The following is a 13,043-nucleotide window of genomic DNA, read 5'->3' on the forward strand; positions in this document are numbered from 1 at the left end:
AATCTTGGAAAAGTGTTGCCGTTTTCATAATGTAATAAAAATACTGTAATGATAAATAATAATTAATAATAAATAGTGTGTAATAAGCATATCATAAAAACAAATTTTATATTTCCCAGATCACTGCTTTTATAATTTATACTCAGGTAAAGGAGAAAATCCCTGGAAATATCCATTTTTAGGAGGGGGTTCACGAGACTTGACATTTTTGTGAAAGGGGTTCACAGGTTGTTAAAGTTTGGGAACCATTGAACTAGAACATTTTGGCTAAAATCAAAACAACATTCAAAGCATACAATTAAAATAGAAGTTATTTTCCTCCTTCCAGCTTCCCCTTGCTATAATTAGCATTGCCCATACTTCCCTGTTAGAGGGTTAACAATATCACTAACCTGCTTCAGAGTTAGGGACACTAGCCTGCTTTTTGCTCCTGGGCTCAGCTTTTCCCAACTCACACAGGGCAGGTAGCCTTCTGCAAAGCAGCTGCCCTGACTACTCACCCTCATGGAGTCTGACTCCAGCAACAGGGAACCTATTGGAGCAGACCCAAAACTACCACACCCAATTCCATAAACTTCTGTATGTTGAGTGCTTAATCTGCCTAGCAACAATGACCCAGACACAGCTCACTCCTACCTCCACCAATGGGTTTCTTAAAGGGCTATCTCCCTATTAGGCACATGGGTTACAGTAGCACTGTGGTTAGTTAAGGTTGCCCAACACTGCACATTGTAAGATCCTTTTGCTATTTTTTAATAACTTTGCCAATTTTAACAGATTGGGCTGAAATTTTCTATGCCAGCCAGGTGTATGCATCAAGATAAGAATTTCTGAAAGATCCAGTTCATCTGCTCCTGAGACTGAGGTTAGGGGAAAATACATTGTTTTGCCCATGTTAAAAACATATCTTACAACTATTTTAGTGAGAAGGTCTAGTGCCTCTATGATTTGGAGTAGGGGGTTTAATATTCCACTGCTGTCAGCAAATTATCTATGAAACCCCCTTGGGGGTCTACTACTGCTACCAATTCTTCTCTTAGCTTCAGTGGCAGAAGTTTGTAGGGTTGATCAAAAGGGCAAATCTGACAACCTAGGTTGGGGGTCAACGTGGTACAATTTCTATTTGTTCAATTGTTTTTGAAAAAAATAAAATATGACATGTAAGAAAAATAAGGTTTTAAGAAAGTGAGGGTTGCACAGCTGAGGCGATGCCCCTGCTCAGGCTCCTGCGGGCACCGCTCACAGGGCACATCATGCACAGGCACACCGCACACGGGGTCGAGTGCGGATTGTACCCGCCCCAGGACTCCCTGCTCACGGCCCCACAGCCTCACACATGCAGTTACCCGCCGGCCTGCGGGGGCGCTGTGCGCAGCTCCCATCTTCCCTCGGAGGCGCCGCGTGCCGTCGTTGCGTGACGTGTGTGCGTTTGGCGCGCGCGGTGGCCCGTACTGTGGAGACTGCTGGCCGGAGCGGTGGCGGGATGGCGGGCGCGGGGCTGGTGGCGCAGGGCCTGAAGGAGGCGCTGGTGGAGACGCTGACCGGCATCCTGTGCCCGGTGCAGGGCGTGCGTGCGGCCGCAGAGGAGCAGGTGAAGGTGCTGGAGGTGACCGAGGGTGAGTCCGGGCCTTTGCCTTGCAGCACAGACCCCCCGGCACGGCCGCAGTCGGCTACCGGCCCAAGGGGAGGCTCCTCACGGTGAGGGGCAGCCAAGGCCGGGCCCCCATCTCCGGGCTGCCTCCGCCCCTATTCACCGACCTGCTTCCCAGGGCCACAGTCAATCGCTCTGCGGGGCCAGGCCCCGCCATCAGCACCTCGCACGTCCAGAGCCCGGAGCGCTGTCCCTCCGGGAGCCCCCGTCTTCGCCCAAGCGGCTCCTAGTCGGGGATGTGCCCATCACCTAGGCAGGCGTGACCGGCGGGTGGGGGCCCCAACGCCGAGCCCTGGGACTCTCTCTGTCGAGAGCCCAGGCTCCCTACTCCCTCTTCATGCAGCGTTTCCCCTTGGACCACCCTGGAGCCTCCGTCTTTTGTATAAAGTTCTGGCTAGTCTGTGTCAGAGGCACTGGCAGCTCCACTGCATCCTCATCTGCCGGAAGGGAAAAGGGGTTTCCGATCTCTTTTCCCATATGCAGAGCCTCCTGGCCGTTGAGAAGTGGGGTGCTCTGCTGCTTTTCCCTTTCTCCCTGAGTTGCTCTGAGGAGTTTGCTTCAAGCTATGTCCCCCCCCCCCCCCCAAATCTCATCTACAAGTGCCTATTTTTTTCCTATATGCAACTCTGTATGGCTTTGGACACACAAAGAACAAAGGGTTAAACTGGCTGGAAGTATTAATTTAAGAGGAAATAGTAAACGCTAAATGTGTGGAGCTTGACTAAAGAGACATGTTAAGTCTTTAAATATTTAAGCGGTGTAATTAGCACTCTTGGTTTTGCATTGTCTGACAGGGTGTAAACTAGGAGTAATGAAATTAAGAAAAGGAAAGTGTAGCTCTTATGGTTTTCCTTGTATTTTTTTTTTACTAGACTGGATTTTCCAAAAAGGATAGCCCCATCACTTGCGACTTTCATGTAATGTTTAAAAATAAAACAATATATAAAAAGTATCAGAGGGGTAGCCGTGTTAGTCTGTATCCACACACACATACACAAAAGAGGAGTCCCGTGGCAATTTATGCCTGTTCTGTAATTTTCACTCCATGCATCTGAAGAAGTGGGTTTTTACCCACAAAAGCTTATGTCCAAATAAATGTTAGTCTTTAATATAAAAAGTGTTTGTCTGTTGTACCAAGGTCTTAGGCTTCAGTGCAGAACTAGTAGACGTATTGGAATTAAATACTTGTATCGGTGCAATCAGTGTCAAGTATAAACACAGCTTTTTCCAAAGCATTACTCTACTGACATACATCAGCTTTTCCATAGTTGATTTTGGAACCAGAGAGTTTGCCTGGAAAATTGCCAATTAACTTTGAAGGCTAAGGAGAACATTTGACTTTACTGTCTTTTCTCTTTCATTATCATAAATATCTTGTTGCTATTCCTTGATATTCTCTATATAGCTTAATCTCCTTGAAACCTCATGCACTGGCAGTATTGCAGGTGATGGTGTAGGATTGTAGTTAACCAGATTTATTAATTGTTCCTGTTGTGGATACCTTTGTGGTCAGTCCTACTTCTATTGATTTCAGTGGCAATCATTGATTTTAGTGGGCACAGGTTAACATAGTATGTGTTTTCTGTGAGCATGTTGTCCTTTATTGACTGTCTGAAGGAATATAAAGGTCCTTCTCTACCTGTCAGTTTACAGAGCACTTCCCTTAGCTCCAGTGGTAGAGGCCAGTGCACCTAATGCTGTGGGAACTCTCTTTTGGCTCTACAGATGTTTGATTATGGAGAACTTGTGTATTTCTTATGGACCTTATGGAATCCATCTTTACACTCCTTATCTAAGTGCTTTCCTCACCATCTCACATTCAAAACTGTGGTACTGGTGGTTATTGCCTCCGGCAGGAGAGTTAGTGAGACTAAAGCACTAATGACTGACATCCTCCCATTTCCCTCCCCCCCCCCATATTGTCTTCCACAAGGATAAGGTGGTACTGAATTCCTCACAAGGTGGTGTCCTATTTTACTTTAAACAAAACTATCAACCTCCCCTTTTTTCCTAACTCACACTCAAACCCAAGTGGAACACATAGCAGATCACAATTTATCAACTAGCAGCATATATGCTCCTTCCTTCAAGCATCAGGGCACTCAATTAGAGCCCAGGCAACCTCCTCAGCATACCTGACAACTATTCCTGTATCAGGGTAACCACTTTGAGCTTAGCCCATACCTTTACCAAGCTTTGTGGCCTAGATTTGGTGTCTAGATCAGATGCTGTATCTGAGACCTGTTCTTCAATCCTTATTTAGCTAGGTATAGTTAGGTAGGATTTCTCAGACCTTTGTATTAATCTGGGAATTGCGAACTAGTCATAAGAGGGAACCGCACAGCCAAAGACTCAAAGAAGAAAGAATGGTCATTGTAGTTCTTCAAGATATTTTGTCTGTATGGATCCCAATGTGCTCCCTCCATTGCCACTTCCTCAGAGTTCAGATATGCTGGGATTCTGAATTAGACCTGTTCTGCGCTTAAAAATTAGATCAATCTAGCTTTGTTGCTTAGGGCTGTGAAAAATTTCACACTATGTGCAATGTAGTTAGATTGATCTAACCCCCAGCGTAGATGTAGCTAGGGTGACGGAAGAATTATTTATTTGACTTAGCTACAATCTCTTGGAGAGGTGAATTAACTTCATTGATGGAAAAACCCTTTCTGTCGATGTAGGAAGTGTCTACTCTACAGCGGTACAGCTGCATTGCCATAGCTGTGCTGCTGTAGTGTAGACATACCCTGAATAATGGAACTGAGGCGTTTGGGGCTGCTCTGCCCTACGTACCATTGGGGTTGGAGGGGGATACAAGAATATGGAAGATGCAGATGGGGCCCCAAAAGACACTGCTGGTCAAAAGATTCCCGTCTCACGCGCTGTGCTTGCATGCTTTAACTGTATCCACATGGACAAAGCACCTCAAAGAAACACAGTTACTGTAAAGAAAGTAATCATTCTTTTAAAAAAGTGTTTTTTTTAAATTGTTCCTTTTTTGAAATTCTGTGTGTTTCTAGTTCAATTTTCAGACACTTGTCATTAAAAACATCATCAGTTAGTCCTCTGAAAATGGTATGCTTCTCGTAAGGCTCAAACAACATTACATTGCTCCAAAAAGAGCTGGAATGAGATAAGTGGAACTATTGCAGCTTATTGAATAGACCTTCACTTATTTTCACCTTGGGCACCTTGAGTATCTTTTGGCAGTGACTTTTGCTCTCCTGTGCTGTGCTTTATTCCAAAACCAGCCTGTAGAGAGCCAGTGATATCATCTGTTCTGTGCGTGCATGCTTATAGACAATTACAGAAGGCAGAGGTGAGTAAGTGGTGGGACTTGGGGAGCAATCCTATAGGATGCATGTAAAGGGGTTGGAGTGGTCATGTCTGCATCACATTTACACTCTTTCTCCCAAAGTATTATTCCTCATTACCCCCTGTTAAACACCCCTCATGGCTCCCCTCCCTTTCAAAGTCCTGCTCCAGCCCAAATGAAGGATTGTCATTTTAGCCAGAGCAAGGTCCCTGTTACCTAGCACTGGGTCTTTATCAGACAAACAAGCTGACAGCTTTGCTTCTAACCTGCCTGAAGCTGCCATTCACCTCCTCCCTGTCTGACTCCATTATTTCAGATGAAAAGCAGGAGGCAAGGTGAGTGGAGAAGAGGATAATAACAGCTGTAGATGGGCCTGTAGTGGGACTCCTAGTCCTGCTCCTGAGTCAGTTTGCCAGTCTGAAGCTAGTCTAGACCTTGAGGGGGCTTGTGGGGAAAGAGTTTGGTTTCCACTGGCATAGGGGCTGCAGCGTGGGCAGTACAGGGAGATAGCCGAGAGTTAGGGCAGCCATCTTGATCCCTCCCATTCCGGCACCCCCGAAGTATTACTCTCCCTTCATAGTATTCTCAGAATAATACCTGCCCCACATAAATGGCTTAGGGGAAGCTGACTCCCCTCCTCTGCAGAACCCAGGTCCAATAGAGATCTCGCTGGACATGAGCCTCTCAGAAGAACAGCAGGTTCTTAGGCACAGGGACAGCTATCACAGTCCCTCCCTTTTACCTGCTTTTCATAGCACTGGTGGAAAGAGTCAGGCAGGAGGCAGAGAAGGTAGCAGAACTACCCCACTGCTCCTGATCTGAGTGTGCCACTGCTGTGTTTCCCCATCTGTAAGATGATGGTAGTACTTCTATTTCTCCCCTTGTCTGACTCTTGTCTAGTTAGATTGAAAACTCCTCATGGCAAGGGCTGCCTCACAGTATGTATATACAATACCTAGCACAATGTGGCCCTGATACCAGTTGAAGCCTTTAGATCAGGGGTGGCCAACCTGAGCCTGAGAAGGAGCCAGAATTTACCAATGTACATTGCCAAAGAACCACAGTAATACATCAGCAGCCTCCCTCCTTCCCCCCCCCCACTGCTCTCACTGCCTCCCCCTCACCGATCAGTGCCTCCCCCTCACTCCCTGAGCCTCCAGATCAGCTGTTTCATGGCGTGCAGGAGCGAGGGCATGGCAGGCTCAGGGGAGGGGGCTGGAAGGGGTGGAGTGGGGGCAGGGCCTGCGGCAGAGCCAGGGGTTGAGCAGCGAGCACCCCCTGGCACATTGGAAAGTTGGCACCTGTAGCTCCAGCCCCGGAGTTGGTGCCTGTACAAGGAGCCGCATATTAACGTCTGAAGAGCCGCATGTGGCTCCGGAGCCACAGGTTGGCCACCCCTGCTTTAGATGATTCTATAGTATGAATAAATAATGGGGAAAGGGTATTTTGTTCTCTCTAAGTGCCTTTTTCTACTGGAGATGGTATCTGCTAGAGCAGTATCTCTGTGGAAGTGACCACAGGCTCTGGCGCACATACTACACCTCTTCCAGAAAATAACTTACACCTTGAATTATAAGAGGGTAAAAATGCATTCACCATGTTCCTTTTACTTATTCTAATGCAAAACTCTAATGCCAATCTCATTTTTAATAATAAAGGAAATAACCTTGTGTATCAAGATTGGCATGATAGTTTTGCATTTTTATGATTTAGAGAACTGTGGTATCTGCACAGATTTTTATGTTATGTATGGTGGTTTCTGGTGGCATTGGAGTCCCTGAGTTATTGGCCATTGTGATGTATAGGGTGTTCAGATGTGCAAAATATGTTTACTTTTACAGGAGATTTCCTTGCTTTTACCTTGGTGGGTTTTGTACATCAGCAAACTTAACTGTAATCAATTTTGGATTTTTTTGGAACAGGAGGGTATATTAGAAGATCCTGTCAGTTCTGCTTTATTTGTGATACTTTATATTGTTTTTAAATTTGAACCTTTATCTTTACATCAAATCACTTGTTGCATGAGCTGACCTGCATAATCATCTGCAAATGTAGTGTATAACTGATATGCATAAACCTTTCAAGAATTGAATTTTGGATTATATATCCCAGGTTAGAGTATTGTGTTCAAGAGTCTTGTAAATGTTCTTCCAATATCCTCTTTTCCTGAGGTGGTGATGTTCATCTGAACTTTACCGTTTGATGCTTTAGAACTCTAAGATTCCCAAGCTACAACTTGGGGCCTATCTATACCAAGCAAAGCAGGTACAGAGATTGCATGGCATTGTTTTTGTTGCATAACTTGTGCTTCAGTAGTTTAGTGTGTTCATGGCCCACAGTTTTCTGACAGAACTGCTTTGGTACATGTGCATACAGAGTAGGCTCTATGTTACTATGGATATATCTACACTAGAAAGGTAAGTCGACTTATGTGAGGTCAACTTACAGCCACTGCAGTATTACTGCGGAGGTGCATGTCCACGCTACCCTCCTTGGGTTGGTGGTGCGCATTCTCACCAGGACGGGGAGCCGCCCATTGCTTCTCACCTCCCCATTCCCAGTTGGGAGCCGTGGGAGGGTGGAGGGAAGCCTCCCAGGGCTTCTCAGCCCCCACCCACTCCCCACCAGGCAGCCATGTCAATTTCATGGCTCGGGGCCAGTGGGGTGCAGCTGCCTGGGCTTCTCGCCCCAGCCCCACTCTTAGAGCAGGGCCCATTCTTGCCCCGGCTCCCTGCTGGGAGCGGGGTCCAGCTCTCCAGGGAAGCACGGGGGGCAGATGGGCTCTAGCTGCCTGGCTTTCTTGTCAATTTCATGGCTCCTGTATCTACACGTACACTGTGTCGCCTTAACTACACCAACATAACTTCACCTCCAGGAGAGGCTCGGGATGTATGATGTCGGTGTAGTAGAGCACTTACATTGGCGGGAGGAAGGCTGTAGTGTAGACATAATTAAGTTGATGTAAGCTGCCTTATGGTGTGGTGTGGTGTTGTGTAGTGTAGACCAGCCCTACGAGTATATCCTTGAATTCAAGAAACATTTATCCCATAGTGTCTAGTACTATTACTGGGAACAGGGATTTTAGATAGCTCGCAAATTTAAGGAAATGAATTTTGAAATGCAGTAGGACGAACAGCACTTAAACCTCTTTCATGTTTGTGTGTCTCTCTCTTAACACTGGGAGAAGCCATTAATACTTGGCACCAGTTTACCCAGATCTGAGCTTATGGACTTGTTCTCTGCTGTTCAAATGGCTGCCTGCAAATGGTTCTTTTAATTTAAAGCCATAGTTTCTTGTAATACTTTTTTGTTTAGGGTAGCTAAGTATTTGGTACCCCTGTGGGAGTAGTGTACCCACCTAGTGGGCAGCAAATGTATTATAAGCCCCTTAACTTTTTTTCCCCCAAAGAATATGATGCTTTTTGTGTGGAATTGAGTGTCTTCCACTGAGGACTGCTTGAGCACAGACAGATTATTCAAAACATTTCTAGTGTGCCAAATCTCCTTTTGTGCCAAGGACATGCACATGGTCTTCTGCTCAGTCTGGGATTGTCTTGCGTTACTGGAGAAGCTGTGTGATATAGCCATGAGTTGAATTTCTGAGCTCATCCAAGTAAATGCCTCCCATGGAGAGGTTATCTTCCCCTTCTCTGGTGGGTTTGCTGGCAAGTCCTACACAGTAGTTGCTCCAGTGGATCCTATGGTAGTTTGTACACCCTGCAGCAGGATTTCTCAACCTTAGTCTTTCTGAGCCCCCCCCCGCCCCCCCAACCTGCTATAAAAACTCCACTTCCCACCTGTGCCACAACAACTGTTTTTTCTGCATATAAAAGGCAGGGCCAGCATTAGGGGGTAGCAAACAGGGCAGTTGCCTGGGGCTCCATGCCACAGGAGGCCCTGTGAAGCTAAGTTGCTCAGGCTTCGGCCCTGGGTGGCAGTTTGGAATCCCAGTCTTCAGCCCCATGTGGTGGGGCGTCAGCTTTTTGCCCTGGGCCACAGCAAGTCTAATGCTGGCCCTGCTTGGTGGACCCCCTGAAACTTGCTTGGGGTCCCCAAGTGGGCCCTGGACCCCTGGTTGAGAACCACTGCCCTACAGGGAACTAACTTTTAATAAAGTTTCAGCCTGCAAGGGATGATAGCTTAAATAGTCTAGTGAGTGTTATACAGAATATTGGTAATGGGTTTCTTCTTACCCTGCAATTTGAACACTATCACACCCCCAATAGCTCCTCTGGTTTTCAATATATTTTAACTCTTTGTGAGTTTCCACATAGTCCTCATTTAAATTTCACTTTAATTGTTGCTTTAATTCTTTCAGGGTGAGAAGAAAACCTTTATGTAACCAATTTTCCCCCCTATATACATTACTTCTAAACCATTTCACAAGCGTAAAGTATTTGTCAATGATGTTTAACTTTTTATCTATTGGAATTATTGCAAATCAGCAAAGCATACCTAGTATCACTTAATGGGCAGTACTTTTTATGTAACTAAGAACCCAAGCTTCTTGCATCCCTCATCTGCCCACTATTTGTGGGGTGGAGACAGAAAACTAAATTCTCTGCAAGTATATTACCCACGAAAGCTTTTAATTTTGATCCACTTTACTATTTGCTCAAAGCCAAATCTCTGTTTAATATAAGTAACTTAAGTTCAAATGGTGATATTATAGGGGGGCACCAGCTCCACTTTAGTTAAGGTTGTGAAGCCCTTTCTGTTAAAAGGGTGACCTTTAAGTCATTAGGAGTAATGGTCTCAAGTTGCAGTGGGGGAGGTTTAGGATGGATATTAGGAAACACTTTTTCACTAGGAGGATGGTGAAGCACTGGAATGGGTTACCTAGGGAAGTGATGGAATCTCCTTCCTTAGAGATTTTTACGGCCCGGCTTGACAAAGCCCTGGCTGGGATGATTTAGTTGGGGATTGATCCTGCTTTGAGCAGGGGATTGGACTAGATGACCGCCTGAGATCTCTTCCAACCCTAATATTCTATGATTCTATGAAAGGTAATTGAAGCAGATATTATGAAGTCATTGGCAGGTGAACTATCTCTGTGGCAGCGTTTTAACATGGCTTGTGTGGTCACGACAGAGCTCTAAAAAGCCCACCTCCATGGGGGCGTAGCTCCCAGCGCTGGTGCACTGTCTACACTGGCACTTTACAGCACTGAAACTTGCTGCACTTGGGGTGTTTTTTCACACCCCTGAGCGAGAAAGTTGTAGCTCTGTAAATTGCCAGTGTAGACAAGCCCTCCAATTCAACAGGTTAATCGTTAATATTTGGAGGATTTTCTTGCCATGCTGTATTAGGAGGAGACCATCACCAGACAGACGTTTTTAGTTAAATAAAACAGTTTAAACATTATGTATTCTAGATTTTTTTCTTCAACAGCAAACATATAATATTTTAACAGAAGGAGCATATGAATTTTTGAATTTAGTTAAACATTCAAGTTTTTTAAAACCAGGTTTCTTCTTGTTAAAATTGTTTTTAACTAAAATAGTTAAATATTAAAAAAAAAATTTAAATAGACTATATCAGCCAGGTCAACATGAGAAACTTAAAATATTGGCTTCTGCAGTTAACTCAGTCATCTTCACCTTCATTTTTGTGTGTTCATAATCTGGTAAAGAAAAACAAGCTTTCCTGCTTTTTCAGGTCCCAAACAATTTCTCAATTTGGAATGAATTAGTCCAAAGGAAGAAAATATTCTTTCTACACCATCAAAAGAAGCTACTGCTGTTAAAAGTGAGAGTATCACTTCAACAGTCTCTGAATTCAAGTGCTTAAGTGACTTCCAGCAGTTCACTGGTGTGACTTTCTTTACAACATCATCAGCAAACATATATTTCTTGAATGGTTCACCCTTATCTCTGAAGTTTATTACAGTTGGCATTATGGAGGGATGATTGCTGGATGTCCATGTCTTCTTCAGCTTTAAGGTTTGACCCTGGTACCGAGTATTGAGAATATTTGCAAGAAAATGAGCTGGAGATAGTGCTTGTCCCATTCGTTTTTTTAATGCTTGTAATTTAACTCTGTCATTGCATATTTCTCTTTTTAAGATCTCACTCAGTTCCTTCCAAATTTCTACAGCGTCAGCAATAACAGCAATTTCCCTGCATTTTGTTCAAGGCTACAGAAATAGGCTTCAGGGTACTCAGCATGAGTTCAACATTTCTCTTAAGTCCAATGTTGAGAACTTTGGCTGTGACATCTATTTTTTCATGATTTTGTTCACAGACTGTCATCAGATTAGGCCCGTTCTTGATATAGTGCTCAAAACAGTCCACTACTGAGTTCCATCGCACGTCTTGTGGGAGAGTTAGCTTGGTTCCTCCCACTTTTTTCAGAGCAGCTGCTGCAAAGTGGTTGTTACGGAAGTATTTTGCAATTTCAACATTAGCCTTTATTTCTGGAACACTGAAGTCTTTGGCTAGGTAGGAAGTGAATCAAATGAGCGCTGTGACCGTATATTATTAGCTTGGGACTCTCTTCTAAATTTCTTCTAAACTTGGATACATTTGCAGCATTGTCTGTGACCAAGCTGCATACTATACATTTGAATTTTTTTTTCACAGTTTGTTATAGCTTTTACTGCTATTGTAAGTATTCTGCTATGTGTGCATTTCCTGATGTATCAATTGTTTCTGGAAGGAAGACATTCCCTTCTTCTGTTGTCACACAAGCACATACAACAGGATAATTGTGGACATTGCTCCAACCATCAAGACTCAGGTTAACAATTTTACCCTCTAGACCTTTTGCACACTGCTCAGTTTCTCTTTCGTACACTTTATCTAGCAATTTGCCTGCGACGTCTGCACTATTGGGTGGATTGTATCCTGGTCTTAATGACTGAACCATGTTAATGAAGTGTGGGTTCTCAATCATAGGGAAAGGAGAGTTTGTTGCATAAACAATCTGGGCAATTTTTTCATCAATTACCTCTTTTTGTAATCTGCTGATTCATATCACAAACTTATCTGGGTTTTTTTCTGGATGATTTTTTTTCTTTTTGCTACATGGCTCTGTGACATACATGATGTGACTGAAACACTATCTTTGGCAGATAACTCTGAAATTATAGAAAATGATGATGATCTTGAAGGTGGATAGTCTTCAGAATCCTGTATGTTGAGGATGGATTCACCTAAACAAAATAAGTCAATGCAGTTATTTAATTATTATTACCATATTGCTCATTTAGTATTACTCATTGCATTCACTGACACTCACTGACACTCAGTACTACTTTAAAGGTGAAATTGTAAAAGAAAGATCTACCTATTTCAGCTATTTATTTTTTATCACAACTGCATCTAAAATGATAGTACGGCCTGGTCTACACTAGGAGTTTGTCGAATTTAGCGCCGTTACATCGAATTAACTCTGCACCCGTCCACACCACGAAGCTATTTAGTTCGACATAGAGGTCTCTTAAATTCGACTTCTGTACTCCTCCCCAACGAGGGGAGTAGCGCTAAATTCGACATGGCCATGTCGAATTAGGCTAGGTGTGGATGGAAATTGACGCTAATAGCTCCGGGAGCTATCCCACAGTGCACCACTCTGTTGACGCTCTGGACAGCAGTCCGAGCTCGGATGCTCTGACCAGCCACACAGGAAAAGCCCCGGGAAAATTTGAATTCCTTTTCCTGTCTGGGCAGTTGGAATCTCATTTCCTGTTTGGACATCGTGGCGAGCTCAGCAGCACTGGCAACGATGCAGAGCTCTCCAGCAGAGATGGCCATGCAATCTCAGACTAGAAAGAGGGCCCCAGCATGGACTGATCGGGAAGTCTTGGATCTGATCGCTGTGTGGGGCGATGAGTCCGTGCTTTCCGAGCTGCGCTCCAAAAGACGGAATGCAAAGATCTATGAGAAGATCTCTAAAGCCATGGCAGAGAGAAGATACAGCCGGGATGCAACGCAGTGCCGCGTGAAAATCAAGGAGCTGAGACAAGGCTACCAGAAGACCAAAGAGGCAAACGGACGCTCCGGATCCCAGCCCCAGACATCCCGTTTCTACGAGGCACTGCATTCCATCCTAGGTGCGGCCGCCACCACTACCCCACCA

The 13,043-nt window shown here is 44.6% G+C and overlaps 1 protein-coding gene across 3 annotated transcripts in view; it reads left to right on the forward strand.

The window, feature by feature from the left end:
* The first annotated feature begins 1,336 nt into the window (after window positions 1-1,336).
* Window positions 1,337-13,043, forward strand: part of IPO9 (importin 9) — a 195,336-nt gene continuing 183,629 nt past the window's right edge. For 2 of the 3 annotated variants that reach the window (XM_024192880.2, XM_024192896.1), the window contains exon 1: window positions 1,459-1,616. In XM_024192880.2, the coding sequence (XP_024048648.1) occupies window positions 1,484-1,616 (133 nt within the window). In that variant the 5' untranslated portion in view covers window positions 1,459-1,483. Of the gene's footprint in view, window positions 1,617-13,043 lie in introns of all 3 variants that reach the window. The other variant, XM_024192875.2, reaches the window with a different exon arrangement.

The sequence above is a fragment of the Terrapene carolina genome, unplaced genomic scaffold, assembly GCF_002925995.2.
Source record: "Terrapene carolina triunguis isolate 2854851 unplaced genomic scaffold, T_m_triunguis-2.0 Scaffold195, whole genome shotgun sequence".
Lineage (NCBI taxonomy): Eukaryota > Metazoa > Chordata > Testudines > Emydidae > Terrapene > Terrapene triunguis.